This window comes from Trichosurus vulpecula, chromosome 7 (assembly GCF_011100635.1).
Source record: "Trichosurus vulpecula isolate mTriVul1 chromosome 7, mTriVul1.pri, whole genome shotgun sequence".
Lineage (NCBI taxonomy): Eukaryota > Metazoa > Chordata > Mammalia > Diprotodontia > Phalangeridae > Trichosurus > Trichosurus vulpecula.
In genome coordinates this window covers 236,441,030-236,466,453 of record NC_050579.1, presented here as the reverse complement: position 1 = coordinate 236,466,453, position 25,424 = coordinate 236,441,030, and the positions used below count along the sequence as shown (strand labels likewise).

Sequence of the window (25,424 nt, the reverse complement as noted above, 5' to 3'; positions counted from 1 at the left end):
GACAGATGTTTGCCTCAGTTTCCTCATCTGTAAAATGAGCTGGAGAAGGAAATGGCAAACTACTCCAGTATTTCTTCCAAGAAAACCTTAAATGGGGTCACAGAGACTGAAAAATGACTAAATAACATCAATTTAGAGTTGAAAGGGACTTCAGAGGCCGTATAGATAAACCTCCTCATTTTGCAACACGGTTTCATGATATCTTCGAAAGGAAGCCTTTCCTGAGCCCCCCTTCTAAGACCGTCCCTCCACCCTGGGCCCCACCTCCTCCTATACTGTCTCCCTTCCCTGCCCCAACCTCTCCCCAATGTAAGCTCTTTTGAGAGCCCCGACTTGCTTCATGACTGCGTTTGTTCCTTGGCACTTAGTAGGCATTCAAGAAATCCTTGTTGAAAATGCCATGAAATTTTAATGACCTTGCTTCATCTCAAAGGAGAGAAGATTCCCTTCCTTGTCTCCCAACACATGCACACACATTCTTCTCTGTGACTGTGGAACACTACATATAATGTCAGAATTGTTTTGATATATTTGTTTTGTGGAACTTTTTTCTTTAAAAAATTATTAAAAGATAACTTTCTGGGAGGGGGCAAAAGAAGGGATGTAGGGGAATATGAAGGAATTATAAAAATAAACACTATCAATAAAATTATTTTTTACAAGATAGGCTCAGAGGTTGTGAGAATAAACAAGTCACTACCAGGGAAACATGTTGGCTGAAGGATGTTTAAGTAATCAAGATAATGTAGATAGTCCCTAGGCCCTTTGTCTATTGGCAGTCACAATCTCTCACTGCCTTCTTCTTTTCCATTCCACTGTCCTTGTTTTTTATTTTAATCAGATTTTACCTTTATAAAAATATTAGGGGCTTCCCTGTACACAGGTAGTCTGGTCTTCAAATAAAAACCTTTTTAGCTTGGTAGATTCTTTCAGAGCCAAGTGAACACAGCCTACCCTTATCTTCAGCTCCACTAGCCTCATAATGGGATTTTCCCCAGTTTGCACTTCTCCTCAGATAGGGTATTGTCTTTATTAATTGTACAAATGCATAATGCATGTGTATCTAACAACATACCCCAATACAGGCACATTCCACAAAACATCACCTTGACCAATAGTGCTTTGCAAGAATGTCATTAACATAGGATCATAGATTTACAGATGGAAGTGAATGTAAAAAATCAGCTAGTCCAATCCCTTCATTTACAAATGAGGAAACTGAGGCTCTGGGAAGGGAAGAGACTTGTCCAAGGTAGTTAAGTGACAGAACTGAATTTCAAAACTGAAGTGAAATGAGTAGAATCAGGAGAACTTTGGATACAATGACAGCAATATTGTTTGAAGAACAACTGTAAATGATTAAGTTATTTTGAGTATTATAAATACATAAATTACAAATGATTCATGAAGGAAGATGCTGTCCACCTTCAGAGAAAGATCTGATAAACTGAAGTATGTATAGTATGATTTTACATATATATACACACATACCTGTGTCTAAAGGCGGTCTTCCCCAGTGTGAGGTAGAGAGGGAGAGAGAAAAATAATGCACAGCAGGAAACAAACAAACAAAAAGCAGAAGGGAGAAAAGAAAGGCAGGGTAGCTTTGAAAATGATGTGTAATATTTGTTAGTTTTTTCAAAAAAAGTAAATTGTGAAATGGAAATTCATGGTTTCACATTGAATCTTTTTTTGTGTTGTGCAATATACACGGAAATTTTTTTGGGTGTGGGGGTTTGCATTTAAGTTGAAAATGAATAAAAAATTAAAAAAATTCAAATCCAATCTGAAACCAAATTGATTGCTCTTTCTACTGTCCATGTCAGAACCAAAGACTGGTTGTAAATTTGTGAACTCCACCTTATACCATTAGGCTCACCATCCAAGAGGCTCTGACTCCCTCTTCCTACACTTAAAGCTGTGACTTGATTCCCTCATCTCCTTTCTTAGAGAAAAAACTACCTCCTGGAACATTCTTTTTTACCTGATGTTGTACGGTATCTTTTTTTTTTTTTAATGGGATCGATGACGTGAGGAAGGATGTACTTTACTATTCGCCCAAAAGACAGTCATTACAATTGGCATGGAGAGTGTAACACCAGAATTCCCATCATCCCAAGGAACAAATTCTTACCCACAGATGTAAACGTGACTTTTATCTTTCTGCTGATATCAGCTCCATGGCCACTCTTGAACCTGCATGTGTAAAATACCTCCGTTCCAGCGGATCCACTTAGACACTGAGTTCCATCGGCCTTGATGGTATATTTACTGCACCTGGAATCTGAGGAGCTGATTCCTGCAAAGAAACAATCGTGTGACTGTTACTAATGCCAGCCTCATTGATTAGTTTGAGTAGGGAATGGGGACCACACCTGTCAGTTTCATTGGTATAGGGAACTTCCAGATGAGGGAATTTCCTCTACCAAGGCGGGTCGGCTCCATCTCTGTAACTTACACTCTTAAAGAAATGACTGGAGTAAGTAAGAGCATAAGTGCTGGGCACTGTGCCAAGTGCTTTTGTTTGTTAACAAATATTATCTCGTTTGACCCTCACAATAACCCTAGATATTTGGTCATTTCAGTTGTGTCCAACTCTTTGCGACCCCGTTTGGGGTTTTCTTGGCAAAGATACTGGAGGGGCTTGCCATTTCCTTCTCCAATTCATTTTACAGATGAGGAAACTGAGGCAAACAGGGTTAAGTGACTTGTCCAGGGTCACACAGCTAGTAAGTGTCTAAAACTAGATTTGAACTCAGGAGGATGAGTCTTCTTGACTCCAAGACCAGCACTCTATCCACTGAACCACCTAGGTGGCCCCAATAACCTGAGAAAGTAGGTGTTATTATTATCCCCTTTTACAGAAGAGGAAACAGAGGCAAATAGAGTTTAAATAACTTGCCCAGGGTCACTCAGCTAGTAAGTGTTTGATACTAGATTTGAACTCAAGTCTTCCTGATTCCAGGTCTGGCACTCTGTCCACTGTGCCACTTGCCCATAACACATACAAGAATTTAGCTGCAGGACAAGAATTTGAAGTCAGGAAACCAGCTTTTGAATTGTGGTTCTGTCTAAATCATTCAGACTTTTAATGCCTCAGTTTTCCCATCTGTAAAATGGGGTTAATAACATTTGAACTTTCTATCTCACAGGGTTGTTGGGTGGAAATCATGTGCTTTTTGTAAACTTTGAAATGCTCTATGAATGTGAGTTATTTGTATTCTCCTAGAAGAGCAGGTCACGTTATCTGCAAGTTACACTGGTCATGTCATGTAAAATAATGAAGCTTCCTCCGTACCTGGAATGCTGATCAGCCCTTCCTGATTCCATTCAATATTAGTCAAATTAAAATCTTTCCCAGTGCAACAACTCAAAGATACAGGATTGTTGTCACACATCACCTTCAGGTCTTCTGATGCTTCAATTTCTGTGGAAATCACGTTGATTTTTTTCCGACCCTCATAATCAAAAATGTCGTATGTTAGAGTACAAGCATATTCGCCTGAAAAAAATCCAAAATATTATCTTATTGGTTATTATTATGTGAATACAAGCCTTTAAAGTAACTGTAGTCACTTGTTGCATTAGATTAATACTTAAATATTAAAATAATTCTAAACCTTTGGGCATCTTAAAAAGGAAAATGAAAGGCTTCTTGGTTTGGGGAAAATTTTGGATGGTAGATTTGGAGAATTTGGGTCCTTTGGATGCCAAAAGGAAAAAGATAGCGAGATGAGAAGGGGAAGGGAGGCAAATCAAATGAGGAATAAGGATTAATGTTTAATAAAGCGGGCAAAAAGGTGGGAGTTTTATAGCCCTGGGGAAATAGAAAACTTTGGAGAGAAAGCCTTACATTTACATGGCAGATTCAAGACCCATGAGCCTAGGCTACACCTAACTACAAATGAGGAGTTAGACCACAGACGTGGAATAAAGGTTATCATCAGAGAACTATACAATTGGGGGTGGGTGGGAAAATGTTCCAGTCGTTTAGTAGGATTGAGGGAGAGCTGATTGACAGCTTGTGGGATCCACTGATGAACCCCTCCCCCAATTTCAGGTGAGCATGAGGAAGGATCCTGACATGTCAAGTAGACCTCCTGTGGCAGATTTGCCAGAGGACCCAGGTAAGAGGTTACATGATATAGTGGCATAGAGAGCCAATCTCAAGCCAGGAAGCCCTGGGTTCCAGTCCCACCATTGACACCTCCTGGCTGTGTGACCCTGGGCAAGTCACTTGCCAAAGGGGTCTATGAAACACAAAATTGATTAAGCACTCTGCCTTAGCTGATAATTCTTGGTTCTGGTTTTATATGGCCACCTCATACACCATTTGGTATCATTGAATTGCAACATATATCATTTACTGCAAGTTTTTGTTTTGTGTTTTAAATTAAGAAATGAAAGGAATACTTCTGGGAGTTAACTTTATAGCTCTATCAAAAAACAAACAAACCATCAGCCAACCAGCCAAACCAAAACAACCTAACCCATGAAGAATCTCTATGGTTTCCAACAGATTGGCTTAATTTCTACAGATTTCAGCTTAGTTTTTCCTGTTTATACATTTTCATCACATACTCCCACCTCAATCAGCTTACTGATCAAGAAGAAAGCAAACATACCAGCATTAATCAGAGAAATATTTTTAATAGTGAGGACTGATATTGAAACTTGGTTATTCAGATAAGTGTAAATGGAGAATTCACTGTCTTTCTGATTGTCTATGACCCTTTCAAAATGGTGCCAGGTTACATTTGTTGATTGCACTTCATTTTCACACTTTATTTCCACTGTATCCCCTTCATAGATGATTTCTGGGACAATGGAGAACTTTGTTTCATCTGAAAATCCAAAGGAAAGATGTCACAATCAAAACACAAAGAAAAGCAAGGATACTGGAGCCCCTGCCTGGGATCTCATTGCTACCAAAAGGTCTCTCTAGCAACTTTGTGGCACATTGCAAATGTAAAAGATGAAGCAAATTTGATATACATTCCTCATTTTATCTGCCATAAAGGAAGCTGCTAATGATAATACATATGGTTAAAAGTAGTAGGAGGATATATATATATCAAAGTATTCCACAGATATAATAAAAGTCACTAATCGATTCATTTTGTTTTTTCCTCCTAGTTCTGTTCTTTTGTTTATACTGCATAATTTTATTTTGTTTTATGCCTTATATTCTGTTCTTGAATTTTGAATTCAGTGGAAGACAAGGGGAGGGTAGGCAAAGACCAGGTGACGAATATCTTTCTTGTCCTGACCAGTCCTTTACATTAAACTACTCATCATTTATCATCTTACAAGGATGAAACTCCAAACAAAATCATTAAAATTAATTTCAAAAAATAATAGAATGTTAGGATAGACTTTAGAATTAATTTAGGTCAATGTCTTATGCAATGTAGAAATCTCTTCCTATAATACCTTTTGATGGACTTCATTCAAACTCTTCTTAAGTACTTCCAGCATTGAAGAGCTTTCTACTTAATTAGGTAGCCCATTCCCTTTTTGAATAGTTATAATTGTTACAAGGTTGATATATAGACACAGACGTAGATATGTGTATATGTATATATATATATATATCTATTATATATACACACACATGTTTATACATACACAGATATATGTATATACATCACATACATATATGTATATGTATGTATTTCGACATTTCACCTTTGGAGACACCCAAAAGAAGTCTAATCTCTTTTCCATATAGGTCCTTCAAAGCTTTAAGGACTCTAATCTTCTTAATACCATCCTCCACCCTTCTCTAACACATTTCTGGCCATGAGCTCTGAAGCATCTTAAAACAGCAAGATGACCCACTTTCTAAATACTATTAAATTTTTTTTTATGGAGCACTGAAACATACATTCAAAACAAGGCACTTAAGCAAGAGACTATCTTTGAACATTACTCACAGTTATCATTACTATTATGTTATAGTCAACAAAATGACAGCCATTACAATTCTGATTTTAGCAAATACTCATTATCAATAATAATTAAGACAATGGGGTGCTCTGGATAACTGACTTATCACACAAGGATTGTCAATTTTAAGAGAATTGGGATATGATAAATATATGCTTAATATAAAATTTTTTCTGAACATAAATTAATCTCCCTTCTTTAATGATTCAATATGGCTCATTAAGACTTCATAGTGCCATGGAGGAGGGTCATCATTCTGAATATTAATTCTTATCGTATCGTACTGCTGATATGGAACGTATGGAAGGTTGGACTGAATAGGTCTTCCTTGCATTTCATCCTTTTGTGAATAAATTCTTTATATTAGCATTAAAAAACCCATACATTTGGTTTTCTCAGGGCAGTAGAGTAGAGAATAGAGTTCCAGTGATCTGAGTTTACTGGTGATTTGGGTTTCAAGTCAATATAAGTTTACTATATGGAGGGAAATCACGATGAAGGTGTTTCTACATGAAATCATACTTAATTTAATTAATTTTTAAGATTAGAGGATCACAGATCTAGAGTTGGATCTGGAATTGGGAGCTCCATATAAAGAACTTCTCTAGGCCTTGATTTATACAGTTTTGTATTTGGGGCAGAATCTTGTTCTGTTGACAAGACAAGGTAAAGAATTGAAGTTCTTACTATCAAGAGATGCTTCAAAGGAGGAGTCGTTCACTCTATATGTTGAATTGATCAGTGTCTTCACTTGGTCATTTGCTTCCTTCATTTGTGTTGGCGTTGGTTTTGTTGCCAGGATATTGTAGGTAACTTTAACACTTCCAGGCCTTCACAAGTACCAAAATGATAAAAATAATAATAGGCTGACATTGACATAGAACTTTAAGGTTAACAAAACATTTGACATATATCATCCCACCTGACTCTCATAACTCTGTGAGTCAGGTCATGGGAATATTATTATCCCTATTTTACAAATGTCAAATTACAGTCTTAGGGAGTGAAGAGAATTGCCCAAGGTCATATAATAGGTGACCACTTGGGTCTAGGTCTCAGCTCTTCCCATGACAAGTTTAACTATCTATCTATCAGAAAGCAATTTGACTTTATATATATGACTTTAATTAAACATGTATATCATTCAGTTAGTTCAGGGGAAAAATCAGCACTCTAAACTTCAGAGAAAATACAAACAGAGATTACAAGCAGAAATTACAGAGAAAATAGCACAGATCAACAGACAGGGCTTCTCTGTCTGAGAAATTAGCATAGATCAACAGACAGATTCAACTGTACATACATAGCTATCTGTCCATCCATCTATCCTATCTATCTATCTATCTATCTATCTATCTATCCACCCATCCATTTATCTATCTATCTAATCTATCTTACAAGTAAGGAAATTGAGATCCAGATGAGCAAACTCCTTGCCCATGGTTACAGAGCTAGGGAGAGTCTGAGCCAGGATTCAAACTTCAAACCTAACAAAAGATTCAGCATGCCTTACATTGTATCATGGTTTTCAATTATTTTCCTTATTTTGCAGATGAGATTGAAGCCCAGGGAAGTTAATTTCCTTGTCTAGGGACACATACTTAGTCAGTTTTGGAGCTAAGATTCAATCCCAGGCATATGATCTCTAAGTCCAGTGTTCTTCTCATTAACAAGAGAATAAATAATATGCTCACCTGAAGCCTGTAATCATCACTGATTTGAAGCCTGGTAATATACGGTAACCTTCCCGGAACTGAAAAATAAAGGTAAGTGGAAGAGATTTCAGAAGAGAAGTCAAACTGCATTTTTTTCCAACAATGAAACACTTTTGATATAGCAACTTCAAGCTGGAGAAATCCCACAAAATTTCAAAGCCTTATGTCAGTAATCTCTGATTTTCAGTGTCAATAGTAAAGGAATTTCTCCCTTAGATTAGGGTAGCCCTGCTATGAAATCCAAAAAGGCTGATTTAATGACTTATAATCTAGAGTTGCTAGCTACCTGACATTTTGTTAGGAGGTCTGAAGCATTTTGGTCTTTTTTTTTTTTTGCAGAGGGAAGGCAGGGCAATTGGGGTTAAGTGACTTGCCCAAGGTCACACAGCTAGTAAATGTATCAGTGTCTGAGGCTGGATTTGAACTCAGGTCCTCCTGACTCCAGGGCCAGTGCTCTACTCACTGTGCCACCTAGCTGCCCCCGAGGAGGTCCGAAGTTCTGATGGAGCCTGCAAGGTCTCTGTGATGTTGCACGTGGCTCTGCAGAGCCTTTCTTTCTCTGAATGCCAGCCCTCCCTCCTAGAGAAGCTTCAGGAGGCCTGAGTCCATCCATCAGGCTCTGAAGAAGCTTTTTTTTCTATTAATGGAGTAACTCTCCACCTGGCTTAAATGAATATGCCCAAGGACACTGCTCTTAGCCATGGGTTAGGGTGATGTAGTATTAGGATCAATGATGCATGGTGATACTCTGACCAAAAGAGTTTGTGAATCCAATTTGCAAGGTATGGAAAGACTAGAGCTATAACAGGGGTGAGGCAATCACAGCCTTGCCCTAGGGTATCAAAATTTAAAGGGTCCTTACAACACATATGTTCCTTCAGCAGACAGAAACAGCTGCTTAGCATTTAGTAGGAATAATTTGTTGAAATAGCAAGCTACTAGATGGCAGCTTTACTCCCAGGTAAGTGCTTCTCCAGCTGTGTTCCATCTTGTACCTTCCTTGCTGGCTATCTCTCCGGCATATTTCTGAGTGTTTCTGCATGCATGCATGCATGCGTGTGTGTGCGTGTGCATGTGTGTGTGTGTGTGTGTGTGAAATGGGCAGTAGGAGGATAGGAGATGGCTGTGTCATAGGATCTTAGTTGTCATGGGACCACTTCATTCCAAAGTACAAGCTCTTCTCTGAGATCTCCATCTTATTCCTAAATAAATTGTCCTAGAAAGGTGACTTTGGGGTGCCTTCTGTGGTGCTTGCCCTGGGCACTAGAATTGCTAGTTCTGGCCCTGCTAATAGATACCCAGTAACAGTCAGGGGCCAGTGTTTTGGGACAGTCTGTCATTTAGTGCCTGCATGCAGCTTTAATCCAGTAAATTAGAACCACCGACTCTACTATCTACATCAGTTTTCTTCCCACTTCTATATCCATTCTTTTCGCATGGCTCTCCCTATAATGAGGGAGAATTTGTGCCTCCTCTTCTAGGAGGGCCCAACAGTCCAATCTTAAATTCCTGTGTGTTCTATATTCCCAGTAGTATAGTACAGTCCGAAGGAGTTTATCTCCTGAGCCTCAGTCTTTAAAAGTAAACCCAAACTTTCTCTCTATCTGAGGAAAATTTGAAAATGACCTTAATACATGGTGAAGGGGCAGCCCAGCTTACAGTAAAGTTATTGAATGTTTGCTTTACTCTGCTCACTTAGATTGGAAACGATGCCAAGAGAGAGAATTTGCTGTTTTAGAGGCTCCTCTAAATGGGCACATACCGCTCTTTCCAAATCCGTTTTGTATGACCTGTACAGGGCAGATGAGGTGTTCTTGAGGTCATCCTGAAAGTCCACCTTGAGTGTGACCGACATCCTTAGGGTAATGTCTTGTCAAATGGAGAAAAAAAGTAAAATAAAAGTTACATTAAAAATGAATAAAGCGGGGATGCGGGGTAGGGTGGACATTTTTAAATCTCAAGAGAATTGTCTGCAGTAACAAAACAGAGAATACTAAACAGTCTAGAGAGTTCCTCTGGCTAACGTTAGACATTTGCCAAAATAAAAGAAATAGCAAAGACACAAATGGAACTGCTACTTACCTTTTAGAATGACTTGCTGACAATAGGGTCCCTTGGCAGGCATTTCCTTGAGGCAGCTACAGTCTTCTGGGGCTGAGCTGCGATAGCTTTGACAAGTGAGGTTACTGAGGCACACTTCCGGGAGCCACTTATATCCACTTTCACAAGAACATAAAGTCTCATTTCCATGGGGCCTGCATACTAGCATCAGCCAAAAAACAGAAGGTAGAGAGTTGTGATTTTTTTTTCAGTAGGTCAGACATTTCAATAGGATTACTCAAGTACAAATACAATTGCAAGTACAAATACATGTATCTTATGAAATATAAGCTCCCTGAGGGTAGGGACTCAATGCCTTCCTTCCTCCCTGCCTTCCTTCTTTCTTTCCTTTCCTCCTTTTCTTCCTTTCTTTTTTTCTTTCTTTTTCTTTTTCTCTTTCTCTCTCTTTCTTTCTCCCCCCTTTCTCTCTTTTCTTTCTTTCCTTCCTTCCTTCCCTTCCTTCTCTCCCTCCCCCCTCCCTCCTTCCTTCTTTCCTTCCCTCCTTCCTTTCTTCCCTCCTTCCTTCCTTCCTTCCTTCCTTCCTTCCCTCCTTCCTTCCTTCCTTCCTTCCTTCCTTCTTTCCTTCCTTCTTTTCCTCTTTTCCTTCCTTTCCTCTTCTTTTCTTTCTTTCTCTTTCTTCCTCTTCCTCCCTCCTTTTCTCTCTTTTCTTTCTTTCCTTCTTTTCTTCCTCCCTTCCTTCCTCACCAGCAGCTGATAGAGTGCTTGGTACATAGTAGGTGCTTTCTCTGTGCTTGTTGATTCATTGATGGATTTCATAATTTTCTGGAGTTGTAGGAAATCCAAATTGGACTTTGTCAGACCTTTTCTAATTTGTCTTATTTCTATAATTTCTATAGCCACAAACATCACACATTGGTACAGCATTATGTACTGGTAGCTAAAAGATCATGCTGTGACCCCTTCCACCAGCTGTCTGTTCAGATTAATTTAATGCACGGCTTCCTGGATGTAAGTGTAAATAGGTTTGTGCTGTGCACGTTTCAAGTCAAACTTGGCCAGTTACTCAGAACAGGGTTGGACTGGGAGGGTGCTGAAAGAGCCTCGCAAACAAAAGCTGATTGGAGTTTTCCTAGGGCTGGTACCCAGGTAAAGTGTTTCCTCAGAGCTTTCTGTGAAATGAGAAAAACAACCAGGCTGACTAGACACTCAGATTGTGCTGCAGCCTTTTTCAAGGACAGAAGATGTATTCAGGCTTTACATGATCACTGAGTAAGCAAAGCCAGGCAAATCAGCTCTTTGTTCTGGAAGGGAAGTGAACAGGGTTGGCTTTATACATGGGTTGAATAGGGATGCCTGCCTGGGGTAACATGAGGGCAATTCGAAGGCACCTCTTCCTGTACTAAAAAATGCCTCTCCTCTGTCCTGAAATTCCATCATTAGAAATTGTTACAAACAGCCAAAACAAGAACCTAAACCAAAGCCAAACACTATCGTAGTTAATGCCATCAACTTTGGCTCCAAAGAAAAGAGGAGAAAATTCCCCTCCTTTTCTTTTTAGGGGTGAGAGGGGGACTCTAAGTTTGGAACGCTGCATATCCTGTCAGACCTTGTTGATGTGTTTATTACATTTGTTGAATTACTTTAAAAAATTCTTCATTACAAGGGATGAATCTCTGAGGAAGGGGTGGGTAAAGGAACATGCATGGAAATGAAAGTGATAAAAAAGCAAAAGATAAACATTTTTTAAAATGTAATTAGATACAATTTGTTCAGAGATGTGATATCCACCGTATATGCAAAGAATGTAGAACTTTGGCAACATGTCGGAACCCATCTCTGGTGTGGTCCATCAATCCTTGGGAATGAGGTACATGGAGGTTAAAGTACTTTGCTCAGGGCCATGAAGCTAGTAAGTATGGGATTTTAACCTAGGTCTTTCTGACTCTGTATGCCATCCATTATCCACACTACCTCCTTCTCTCTGTGTAAGTGTAGTAATTCTCAGAATGGTAGTGTGGAAGAGAATTCTCCAGATGTCTGTGAAAATGCCCCATTCCATGTTGTTTGTACTCTGCTTTAAGGTAATAAAAAATGTATATGGAAGTTAGAAAGTGTCTGAGGCCAGATTTGAACTTAGGAAGATATGTCTTCCTGACTGCAAGCCTGGTGCTCTATCTACTGTACCATCTAGCTGCAGCTCCCCCAAAATATGCAATCCTTTTTTTTTTTACAGAAATGTTCATGTTTGTTGATGACATTCAAATTCATAATAGTCATGTTTTAAAAGGAAAAAAATACATTAACTTTGAAGTCAGAGGACCTGGGTTAAAATATTGCTTCTAGTGTTTTTTTGGCAAGTCACTTAATCTCCCTGGGCCTCAGTTTGTTTATCTGCAAAATTAAGGGGTAGGTCTTTAAGATTCTTTCCAGCTTTGCGTCTACGAACTTTATAAGTGAAGGAAGAGACACCAAAAAGGAAAAAAAACACGTGCTATCATAGCTATGAAATCCATTTGCCTGCAGTTTTCCATTGGATAGAGAAATCAAAAATGTCTAGGTATGCATATTAAGCAGAGCTAAAGGAAGAATAGTTATAAAATGAGAAAGTAGCATCAAAAGATCCTGGAAAATCCCCACATTGTCCAATAGAGTGAACTTTATGCCAGGGATGATTGATAGTGGGTAATGGGGAACAAGGTGGCCTTGTGACAATGTTATAAGTGGTTGTTACCAGTGCCTTGCAGTGTCGTTCCCAGACTTCCCTTCCTAGGACAGGCCCTTTCCATCCATAATCTTTCTTTTGCTCTTCTATCACTCCCCTGCACCACCCCCATCCCTGGAAGTCAAAACAATTATTCCCTTAGGCTTTGATCTCAGATCTGAGAATTTGCTTAGGAAGCACAATTTGAAGGATTCGAAGGCTTTCTTGGGCAGCCAGGTGGCACAGTGGATAGAGTATCAGGCCTGAAGTCAGGAAGACTCATCTTTTTGAGTTCAAATCTGGCCTCAGACACTTCCTAGCTAGAGCAAAAGTCTGGGCAAGTCACTTAGCCCTGTTTGCCTCAGTTTCCTCATCTGTAAAATGAGCTGGAGAAGGAAATGGCAAACTACTCCAGTATCTTTGCCAAGAAAACCCCAAATGGGATGGAGTCAGACACGACTGAAACAACTAAACAACAACACCGACCTTAAACTCACTGCTATAATTGGTGAGGGAAGGGAGGAAAATAGGGTTTTGGAATTTTGTAGATCCTGATGACAGTCATCTTGTGATTTCACTGGCAGAGGGAATTCCCAATGAGAAACATTTTCTACCAATGCAGATTGACACCTGCTTTGAAACTTTGAATCTTAGAGAACTTCCTAGAACACTGGGAGATGAAGCGGTTTTCCGGGGTTGTATGGCCTCTATATGGCAGGGACAAAACTTGAAACTGTGTCTTACTGATTTCAAGATGTTCTCTCTGTCCATTATGGTACAATACGTCTAGTGTACTTGCTTCACCAGGATAGTTAATAAAAATCAGAAGCTACTGGACTTTCCTTTATTGGCTAAGTTCATCTCTGGTCTAACCCTCTTCTTCTTCTTTACTCTTATTCTGAAACAGACTCCCAGGAAGCAGTCTCATGGTTTTCTGAGTTCTCCATCACTAGGAACTGATGGCACGTGGGTAGAGTTTTGGGGTATCTCCCTACATGGTCCCTTGCATTCCTAAATGCCTTCCTCATAAAATTGAATTTGTTTTAAAAAGTTGATTTGAGGACCTTCTCCTTGACCTGAGTCCTAAGATTGCTTGCTATGTCTCTGCTTAGCCCTTGGGAGGAATTTCCTTATTAAGTCATTTTTTTTTCCTCATTGAAAAGAGCTCTTAGTCTCCTAATGTATACATGCCATTGAAGGATGCAACAGCAACTTGGTACTTACCTGTTGTAACTTTCATGCTTAAAATGTCAGTGCTCAGGGTGGCATTTATCACTTGTATTGGAAAACTGAGGTTTTTTAGGTAAGCCTTGAAAGGCTCCAGGAGCGATGCATTTTCAAAGCTTATCTCAATCTCAATATCATATTCTTCAGGTGCAGGGCTGCTCGTGGCCACTGAAAAGAAAATATGAGAAGAAATACATCAGAAGGGGTGAGGGAGCAATGGACAGTGTATTATTCATAGTTAGCAGAGATTAGTGGAGTGAGTTTGTTACTACATATAAGCATAGCTTTGTTGTTTTTGTTGTTCAGTCATTTCAGTCATGTCCGACTCTTTGTAACCCCATTTTGGGGTGGCAGAGATACTGGAGTGGTTTGCCATTTCCTTCTCCAGCACATTTTACAGATGAGAAAACTGAGACAAATAGAGTTAAGTGACTAGCCCAGGGTCATACAGCCAGTAGGTGTCTGAGGCTGGATTTAGACTCAGGAAGACTAGTCTTTCTGACTCTTGGACTGGAACTGGATCCACTGTGCCACCTAGTTGCCCATCACTTTCCCTTACCTCACACATATAATTAATCACCAAATCTTGCTATTTCTACTTCCACGTTTCTCAAACCCAGCCCCTCACACTCCACTTATCCAGCTATCATCCAACTCTCATCTAGATCATGGCAAGACCTTCCTCATTGGTCTCCATGACCCAAGTCTCCCCACATCAGTCCATCCAGCAGTCAATGTGATTTTCCTTCCATGTCACATCCACAGTCAATAAAATTCAATGCTTCCCTATTGCCTCTAAGATAAAATATAAACTTATCTATGTAGCTTTTAAAACCTTTACAACTTTGCCCCGACTACCTTTCTAGCATCGTTGTAAATTACTCTCCACCCCACACTTGACAATCTAGACAAAATGGTCTCTCTGTTCCTCACACATGACATACCATCTTCTATATCTATGCAATTATACACATTGTCCCTTACGCCTTGGATGCACTCCTTCCTGACCATTACTTCCCAGAATCCCTCTCTTTCTGCCAGTTGCAGATTCTTTTGGGATCGTAATTCTGACATCTAGCATGTTTACCATAACTATTCCCCCCAGCTTTCTTGTCACCTACATACTTTGATAAATAACTATTTGTACCCACTGCAGTTTATACTTTTTTTCTTCTGTGCATTAAAAAATATTTTATTAATTTTGTTTTGTTTGGTGCATCTATAATAACACACTAATCCCCACCCCCACCCCACCCCAAACCCTTCTTTGTAACAAATGTCCAGGAAAACAAATCAACCTGATGGCCATGTCTGAGAAAGTATATCCCTTGTGCATCTCCAGCCCATTATTTCTTTTTTTTGAGGGGGGAAGGCAGGCAATTGGGGTTAACTGACTTGCCTGAGGTCACACAGTTAGTAAGTGTGTCAAGTGACCGAGGTCGGATTTGAACTCAGGTCCTCTTGACTCCAGGGCCAGTGTTCTACTCACTGCACCACCTAGCTGCCCCCCATTATTCTCTGCCAAGAAATAGGAAGTGCATTGCATTACCAGTCATCTGAAGTCATACCTATCTGGCATTGTTAAGCAGAATCCTTCCTAGGTGGCACAGTGGACAGAGTGCCAGGCCTGGAGTCAAGAAGAGTCATCCTCCTGAGTTCAAATCTGGCCTCAGATACTTACTGGCTGTGTGACCCTGGGCAAGTCACTTAACCCTGTTTGATTCAGCTTTCTCATCTGTAAAACGATGTGGAGAAAGATTTGGCACTCCAGTATCTTTACCAAGAAGAGTTGGGTATGACTGAAATGACTGAACAACAGCCTACTTAAAGCATTACTTTGTGAACTAGGGACATTTGGAGGAAGAACAAGACATGTGGCGTATACAGTCTGTCTTACTAGTTTTCAAGCATTTATTTCTGAAAAATAACACAATGATTTTTCTTCCCAGTGCAAACAGGACTCATTGGAACACAGGATCTGGAGTCAAAGGAAATGGGTTCCAATCCTAGCCCTGCTTGTGTGCTCTGGGACAAAACATTCCCTCCTTTCATGTATACTACCCCTTTAACCAATCTAATAGGAATAGAGATAACTCAGTGTTTAGAATTAAGCTAGTAATCACCGGTAAGCAAGAGAAGAACATTTTCATCAGGACAGGAGAGCCTAGTGCAGAAATGAGAAGCCTTAGTGATAACAACAGCTGACATCTATTTATTGTGCTAAGTAAGCCCTTTACAAACATCTCACAGCAACCTCAGAAAGTAGATGCTATGATTATCCCCAGTTTACAGATGAGGAAACTGAAGCAAACAGAAATCAAATGACTTGCACAGGGTTGCACATCTAGGAAGTGTCTGAGGCAGAATATGAAGCGACCCCAGGCCCAGTGCTCTACCACTGAGTCACTTAGCTGCCCCACTCGGCTCAACCTCATTACCACTGACGCCACCAGGAAGAGTCTCCTCTTGATTCCCTGCCTTTATTTGACCTGGGTCTTTGAAAAGTTTTGGCAGGAGGGTTGTCTTGGGGCTAGTGCTGATCAGCATTTGAGAATCGCCTTTTGCTTTCCCATTCCTGATTTGTATTTACCTCTTGCAAGGACACTTTCGGTCAAGTTAGGAATGATTGGATCTCTGACTGTGCATGGTTGTTAATATATACTAATTTTAGACCTCAGGAAGCAAAGATGCCAATAGTTATTCAGAAAATGTTATTCACTTCACTCTTTTATAAATGCTCTATGGTCAAGGACATCTTCTTTACTGAGTAAAGATAGCCAAGCCAATGTTGTAAGGATCATAGGATTGAGAACCAGAAGAGACCTTAGAAACCATTTAGTTCAAGCCCCTCATTTTACAGATGAGGAAATCATTGACTTGCCCAAGAGAACCAGCGCTAGACTTGGGACCATAGACCCAGAGCTGGAAGGGGATTCAGAAGCTAGTCAAACCTCCTCATTTTACAGGAGAGGAAAATAAGACCCAACCAAGTTGAATGACTTACCCAAGTCACACAGGGAGAAAGCATCACATCTAAGATCAAACCAGACATTTGAGCCCAGATTCTCGGACTCCAGAGTCAGAGATCTTTCCCTGTACCATGCAGCCTTTTAGTATAGCTATTCCCTGAATTTTTCTGACTTTGATGCCCTCTCTGGAATGTGGTCTATTCTATGTATCATCAGTGCCAAAGAGGGTGGATCTATCACTAGGCCCAGAAGGCATGAGCAAACAATGACTTCCCTTCTTCTTTCCCATGAATTCCTGCAGTACCCCACTTATCTTGAAGGGACATTTCTGGAAAGTTGGCCCCAAACTGTAATAAGTGATGTTGGCTTCTCCTTTGCAAAGGATTAAGCAAACAAAATATTTTGCCAGGCAGTCCCGACAAGGGCCACTGCTTCCAGTCACATCCAGTAAGGGTAGGCATAAATTAAACTTCCACTCTGCAGCCCAATGAAACATAAACATGTTGACTTCATGGGTAGATGATGTCCTAGTACTTAGGAGGGTGGGGGAGAGGGACAAAGATAATTCTTTATCAATGTTAATTCTTTTTTTTCTTTTCTCCCTTTGATCCCAAAGCAGGTGATTACCCATCCAAACAGCAATGTTTTCATGTTCCCTTCTGGAAACCATTCTTAGTGGAGCAAAATTCTCAGTACTGATCTCTTAAGTTTATAGAGTCCAGTCTTATCACTTTTTTCACTGATATGGTTAAAGAAAGAGAAACAGCTTTATTTAATGGTTAGAAAGTCAACCTCAGAGCCAGGGAGGCCTGGGTCCAAGCCCTATTTCTAACATATTTTTTTCAAGTCAACAAACCTTTATAAAGCACCTACTATGTATTAAGAACTATTATGTTAGAACCATACTAAGCACTGAGGATATAAAGTGAAAAACAGTCCTTTCTTCAAAGAGGCTCACACTTTTTTATTCACTTGTTTTTCAAAATATTGAGGTCTATAAAATCTTGCAGGAGTGACTGTTGAAAACTAAAAATAAATTAATTTAAAAACTTAAAAAAAATAAAAGAGTAAAAAAAATTAAAATAGAGTCAGCCTACCCGCAAAAAAACACAAAAAATATTGAGTTCCAAATTTTTCCTCCCTCCAGCTCCTCCCCACTTGTTGGGAAGGCAAGCAATATGATATCTATATTTCCATGTTAGCCATGTCACAAAAAAAAAGGGGGAGGCAAGAAAAGTAAAGTGGAAAAAAATGTGCTTCACTCTGCACTCAGAGCTATCTCTAACATATATTGGCTGTGTGACCCTTGGCAGGTAACTTCACCTCTCAGTGCCCTAAGCAAATCTCACAGATTATAAATTGCAGAGCTATTGCCCCTCTGTATTGGTAGAGGGAGTTTCCCCATTAGAAGTTCTCTATGGCAATGAAATCATGGGTCCAGTCCCATCCCATTCCATGATCAAAGAACCTGACCCATCTTCATGTGTGAAGGATGGAACTGACTGACTGAGGGAGCTCCTCAGACACCTGGGTTACCTGTCACAGCTGGAGACAGCATGGTAGAGTAGTCAGAGTGCCCTAGATGAGAGGTCAGGAGTCTCGCATATTAGTCCCAAATCATCTATAAAATGTGGTAATTAGGATAAATAACTTCATAGGACCATTTTGACTCCAACGATCAAGGGCTAACTATTTGACCTGTGAGAAATGATTCTTTCTTCCTTGCACTAATAGCTAATTATCAAATCAGGACTAAGATTTTTTTCCCCTTTTCTCATCCAGAAATCAGGGTGGGAAATCTTGGGCAAAAACTATGGATTCTTGCTCACTGAGTTAAGCTCAGACAGGCCTGGGGAAATGTGGGTTCTCCCTTGTGTCAGCCAGATGACATGGAAATTGATAAGTCTCTTCAACCAAGATTTCGATGATTCAAGTCATCTACCTCAAGACCCTCCTAAAGAAAGTAAAAAACAGTCCTTTCTTCAAAGAGTGGTAAAAAAAATAAAGGTAAAAAACAGCCCTTTCTTCAAAGCCCATCTCTCATTGTGATATTCATTCTCTCATTAACTGTTAACCAATCAGAGTCTATTGCCACCCTCAGGAATACCTGGTCCACTAGGGGCATATAAACTGTGAGCCCACTGCCATGAGGAGTTTTTGGCATTTGAAAGCGCCACTTATCTTTTTATTATTTTACTTATTAATAAATATGCTAGTCTTATTAATGATATAATTAAATCACCCAGAAATTATGTCTCTCGAATTTTATTTTTGTTTGTATTTTTGGAGGGGGGAGATGAGGCAGTTGGGGTTAGGTAACTTGCCCAAGGTCACACAGCTAGTAAGTGTCAAGTGTCTGAGGCCGGATTTGAACTCAGGTCTTCCTGACTCTAGGGCTCTATTCACTGAGCCACCTAGCCACCCCTCTCTCGAATTTTTTAAACATCACAAACCTCTGGCACATCTCACCTAATATCTTTGAGCTCCAGTTTTCTCATCTGTGAAATCAGGATAATATTTCCTACTTTCCACATTTCATGTGGGAATGTCCTAAGGAGAGAATACTGGATTTGGAGTTGGAGGGCCTGGGATCCTGAGAGGTTATCAATCCAACCCCTCTGTTTTACAGATGAGGAAACCAAGGTCTAGAAAAGTTTAAAAAAACAAAAAAGTAAAAGTGTCATAGGTACTAAGTGGCATAATTGGGATTTGAACCCAGGTCCTCAAATTCCAAATACATGGCTCATTCCATTGCATTAAGCTGCCTCTGGCTCTGAGGTTTACTATCTGTATAATCCTGGGTAAGTCATTTAGCTATTCTGGTTCTCAGTTTCTTCATCTATAGAATGGGGGGAGGAGGAGGACACTGTTGCTCTCCAAGGGTCCTTCCAGAGCTGGACGGAGCTGAGGAAGCCATTCGGTCAAAGCTTCCTCATCTTAAGGATAAGGAAACCGAGGCCCAAGGATTTGTCCGAGACTCCACAGATAGAAAGCATCTGAGATGGGATTTGAACCCGTCATCCCTGAGAGTGAAAGGGGATGGCAAGGTGGGTGATTTCTTTCGAAGCACTATTATGACCACCAGGGGGAATGAAAGTTCTCAGTCTCTTCCATGTTCACTCAGGTTCTCTCATAGTGGGGTTCAAACACAGACTGCAGGCCTAGAAACAAGCCTAGAGAACAAAGCAGGCCTTTGACCCTCCCTCCCAGCCTCCATCACCGCCCACAGCCCCAAAGACAACAGTAAGCACTTGGCTTTATTGTAACAAAGATTATAGCCATGAGAACACAACGATCCCCTTGGCAGCCTCATGAGCAGATCACGTTTCCTGGAAGGGAGTCAGACAGTGCCCGGAAATCATGGTTGCCAGGTTTGCAGAAAGGACTTGGAATGCAGTTTGTTGTGGGCCCCTTCAGGCTGGTGTGAACCTTGACCTTGTTCAACCAGGTATTAAGCAGACACTCTGCCTAGCCCACGTTTGGGAAGCCCTGGGCTAGACCGAGAGCTGGAAGGGACCCCAGACCCAACCCCCTCATTTTACAGAAGGGGAAACTTAGAGGCTTAGGGAGGTTCATTAACTGGGCCAAAGTCACATGGGTAGTAAGTATCAGAGGTGGGATTTAAACTCAGGTTCTCCAACTTCGGAGCAAGTACTTTCTCTTGTACCATTATGCTTCCTCTGTTTTATGCATAATAATATTATTTATACAATATATTGATATGATATGACATGATATAATATAACATAGCATAGTATAGTATAATATAATTATATATAATATATTATGATATATACATATGCAATATAGTAATATTTAATTAATTAATAATTAATATAATTATCTTTTTAATAATAATATCTAGTATTTATACAGAGCTTTCAGGTTTGCAAAAACACCTTAAAAATATTATCTCCTTTGATCCTCATAACAACCCTGAGAGGTGGGTGCTATAATCATCCCATTTTACAGATGAAGAAACTGAAGTAGACACAGTTTACATGATTTGCTCACTGACATGCAGCTAGGTAAGCATCTGAGGCAGATCGTGAGCTCAGGGGTCCCCCTAACTCCAGGTCCAGTGCTCTATCCACTGTGCCACCTAAAGAAGATGTTATTATTCAAATGTGCATGACCTAAATAACTACGAGCCTTTGAACAGGGGATTGAAATTCAGGAAAATCTGTGTTAGAGTGTTGCCTCAGACACGTCCTAGCTGTGTGACCCTGGGCAATTCACCTCCCCTCTCAATGCCCCAGGCAGTGGGATTTTATGGTTTTTTGAGTGTCAGAGACCCCATTGGCAGTCTAGTGAAGCCTCTGGACCCCTTCTTTGAATGATGTTTTTAAATGCATAAAATGAGGTAACAAAGGAAACCAAATATTTTGAAATTAAGACATGATTTTTCCCATCCAAGTTCACAGGCCCCTGAAACATATCCCCTTTGAGGTTCTATGGATTCCAGGTTAAGAACCCTACCTCTAAGACTCTGACTGTTTCTCCCTCTTCAGTTCTGCCTACTGACCTCCCTGGTTCCCTTTAAGGTCCAACTAAAATGCCATCTTATAGAGGAAGCCTCCCCCCAACCTCTCTTAATTTGAGTGCTTTCACTCCATTAATCATTTTCTATTTATCCCGAATATAGCATGCTTTGTCTGTTTGCATGTGAGCTCTCCTATTAGACTGTAAGATCCCTGAGGGCAGGGACTGTCTTTGGTCTCTTTTTGTGTCCCCAGTGCTTAACATACTGCCTGGCGCATTTATTGTTGTTCAGCTGTTGGGTCTGTCTGACTGTGTGTGACCCCGTGGACTTCTGGCTATGGGTTTTCTTGGCAAAGATACTGGAATAGCTTTCCATTCCCTTCTTCAGTGTGGCCTCATTTTACAGATGACGAACTGAGGCAAACGGGGATTAAGTGACTTGCCCAGGGTCACACAGCTACTAAGTATCTGAGTCTGGATTTGAACTGAGACCTCCCTGGCTCCAACCCTGGTGTTCTATTCACTGTATCGCCTATCTGCACCTATGTGCCTGGCACATAGTAGGTGCTTAATAAACTTGATTGATTGATTGGACAGCAGCCAATTTGCTTTGGAAGAGAGATGCTCCCTTTACCAATACAATTACAAGTCTTCCCCCAACACACACATACACACATACACATACACACATACACACACACACACATACACACACACATACACATACACACATATACACACGCACACACATACACACACATACACATACACACACACATATACACATACACATACACACATACACACACATACACACATGCACACATACACATACACGCACATACACATACACACATACATGTACACACACATACACACACACACACACACACTGAAAGTTTGATGAGAATCTTTGTAAACACTGAACCCATTTAGATCATCCCCACCAACACGTAACTTCAACTTCCTACATTTCCCTGTTAAATTCTCCCTTATTTTGAGACTAAATTTGGCACTTATCCCCTTCCTAATGAGATGTTTAGAAAATTCTTTGAAACCCTAAAGCCATATATAAATGTGTGCTCTTATTAGAACTGGCATTTAAATAGTTTTTTATGTTCTGCCAGTGTGTTTTGCATACTTTCTCTGTTTGGGGCCCCACAACAACCATATAAGGCAGATACCACAGGCAACATTACTCCCATTTTACAGGTAAAGAAACTGAGGTGTGGAGAGGTTAAATGACTTGCTCGAGGTCACACAACCAGTGAATGACAAAGGCTGAGTTTGAACCCGAGTCTTCCTGACACCGAGCCCAGCATCCTATGCTCTGTCTCTGTCTAGAATCAACTGTCAAGGAGACCATGATTCTTTCAGTCGCTCAGGCTTGAAACCTTGGGGCTATCTTTAACTCAGTTACTTTCCTTCCTGCCCCACAACTGGTCGGGCACTGAATCATGTCCATTATTCTTCAAGATGTCTCTTGCATCCACCTCTTCATACTCACAGCCGCCATCTTATTCCCTTATTCCTCACTCTACTAACCTTGTCCCTGAATTGAGAGAAAGGACCCAACTTTTGTTCCTGTATCCCCAGGACTTAGCACAGGGCTTTGCAGGAGTAGGTACTTAATGCATGATTCCTGACTGATTGATTGATTGGCATAGTTTAACCTCCTCATTTTTTTGCAGGCGAGGAAACCTAAGCCCAGTATAACAAGTGGCCTATGAGGGATTTTTACATTTGGCCTCAGATTTAGGGTGCATCAAAACTTTTTGCAAAATTGTAAACAGCACATCAAATTCAGGGCCTTACATCAACACCAGAAAAATTTTTTTCTGGTACCCTGCTAAGTGGAATATCTCTATAATTTTCTCCCATTTTTTTGGAAGGCCCACCTTTGCCCCAGGCCTGAAGGCTTTTGATGTGTTATGTACCTTGGGGGAACTGTCTGGCCTCCTAACTCATGGGATCTGGTGAAAATACTAAGGCCCAGCAAAGCTAATTTGTCTTCCTAGAGCCTGTTGTTGTGTATTTTCTATCTAATCCATCCAAAGTCCCAAGAGCAAAAGGGACTATGTATATAGTAAGTGGAAATAACATTTTTCTAGCTGATTTATCATTCATTATAACTACTGTTTTTGATAAGAACATTCCAGGAAAACTTTGGGAATGTCAGCTCCTTAGCTTAAGGAGCTGTTTCCCTCCCATGGGGAGAACTAACTTCTTTCAATGAAGACAGTGTCAGTCTCAGGGAAAAAAAAAGAAAAAGAAAAAAACCCCACTCTCAACAGGAAGTTCAGGAAAACATTACTTTCACAGCTGTAAGGTCACCAACTGCTTCAGAGGAAGCAGGGATCCTGAGCCCAAGAAGGCAGGAACTCATCTTCAAATATTTTGATTTGGAAAGCAAAGATGTTTGAAAATACCAGGTTGGCCCCATCTCTTATCCTTTTCCTGTCATGGGATAGCCGGGTCGTGGGACGGAGTTGGGAAGCAGGAATTTTATTTTTAAAGGCAGAAGGCTGGACGACAAGCTTGTTGTTCTGATTTGAATGCCACCGGGAGGTAAGGCAAGGAGGGAACAAAATGAGAGCTCACAAGGAGGTGTAACTGCTCTGGCCTAATGTAATGCATTTTAGGCACATGGGAACATTTGGACAGATGTCTATCGAACTTCAGGGGCAGCTAGGTAGCCCAGTGGTTAGAGCACTGGCCTTGAAAACAGGAAAATTCATCTTCCTGAGTTCAAATCCAGTCTCGGTTACTTACCAGCTGTGTGACCCTGGGCAAGTCACTTACCCACGTTTGCCTTAAAATAGGCTGGAGGAGGAAATCACAAACCACTCTAGTATCTTTGCCAAGGAAACCCCAAATGGGGTCACAAAGAGTTAGACACAACTGAAATGACTCAAACAACAATAGCTTTGGCTTTTCCCTGGAACCCCATGAACACGTTCCAGCATCTAGGGTCTATGTAGTCTGTCTGTCCTTCATTACTTCAAGGTTAATTGATATAACAGAGAATGGAAGACCAAACTCTAAACCCATTGTTGACTTTTGACAACTCAGTTGGCTCTTGTACGTCACTAGACCTGAAATAGTGTTGGGTGTAATAAGCATGGACAAGTATGGAACATCCTGCTCAAAGTAAGATCTTCTGGAGAGGTGGTAGGATAGAGAATAAGACTGAATAGACCCTTATTGACTTGAAAGGCAGAGCTGTACCTAGGGTGAGGCAGCTGGACCTTTGTTCCACAGTGAAAAAAATGTATCAATCACAGAGGACACTTTACTGGGGGCTTGTCTTCCTTGGCCTACCATCCCTGACAACAGCAGGGGCACCCTTGGCCAAGTTTCCCCATCCCTGTTTTTTCCATTGACCCACCTCTGTTCTCCAGTAGCTACAGAAAGCGTGCTACATTAGGAGTCATAGGACCAGAGTTCAAATCTCATGTCATTTGCTTACTGCCTCTATGATCCTCATATAAAATGGTAAACTTTTGGGGCTCTGGCAAGTTTTTTATTGTTTACTCAATTTGTTTGTGACTGACTATTGGAGTCCCCATTTGGCAAAGATGCTGGAGTGGTTTGCCATTGCCTTCTCCAGTTCATTTTACAGATGAGGAAATGGAGGCAAACAGGGTTAAATGACTTGCCCAGGGTTACACTGCTCAGAAGTATCTGAGGCCAGATTTGAACTCAGGAAGATGAGTCTTTCTGCCTCCAGGCCCAGCACTCTATCCACTGCATCGCCTAGCTGCTGATTGGCAGATACCACGGGCACTATTATTCTCAGGTGACTTCCAAGGTCCGTGACAGCTTTAGCCCCATAATAGCATATGTGATCCTTTGATCCCTTGGCGATAGCACTTGTAGAAGAATAGAAATCTGGGGCTGCTCCAAGTGTCTCCTCCCAATAGCCTTCCCTCTCTTCATTCCTCCCTCCCTTCTCCGCACTAAATGAAAACTTCCCCCTCAGCTCATGACCTGTCCCAGATGAAAGTTTTGGAGTGTCCCATCTCCTGAAAAAGTTCCAAGAACTCCCCAAGGCATCAAATCTATAACCTATGCATAGGACGTAGCACGGCATATTGTGTATTTCAAGGACGCTGATCCTGTGTGGGAACAGTAGTTACACCTATGTTTGTGCTAATTCCTTTATGAATCAGTAGATATTACAGAGGTTAAGTGACTTCACCAAGGTCACACAGCTAGCATAAATATCAGAAGGAAAAGTTGAACCCTTAGGCAGCTAAGTGGTACAGTGGATTAGTAAGCTAGACCTGGAGTCAGAAAGATCTGAATTTAGATCCAGCC

At 40.7% G+C, this 25,424-nt stretch overlaps 1 protein-coding gene across 3 annotated transcripts in view; it reads right to left on the bottom strand.

The window, feature by feature from the left end:
* ADGRF5 (adhesion G protein-coupled receptor F5) overlaps window positions 1-25,424 on the bottom strand; it is a 158,195-nt gene that overhangs the window by 37,695 nt on the left and 95,076 nt on the right. For all 3 annotated transcript variants that reach the window (XM_036766095.1, XM_036766094.1, XM_036766096.1), the window contains exons 4-11: window positions 13,651-13,821; window positions 9,747-9,926; window positions 9,427-9,533; window positions 7,644-7,702; window positions 6,637-6,779; window positions 4,626-4,844; window positions 3,299-3,502; window positions 2,135-2,299 (exon numbers count right to left, since the gene is read on the bottom strand). In XM_036766095.1, coding sequence (XP_036621990.1) covers window positions 2,135-2,299; window positions 3,299-3,502; window positions 4,626-4,844; window positions 6,637-6,779; window positions 7,644-7,702; window positions 9,427-9,533; window positions 9,747-9,926; window positions 13,651-13,821 — 1,248 coding nt within the window. The remainder of the gene's footprint in view (window positions 1-2,134; window positions 2,300-3,298; window positions 3,503-4,625; window positions 4,845-6,636; window positions 6,780-7,643; window positions 7,703-9,426; window positions 9,534-9,746; window positions 9,927-13,650; window positions 13,822-25,424) is intronic.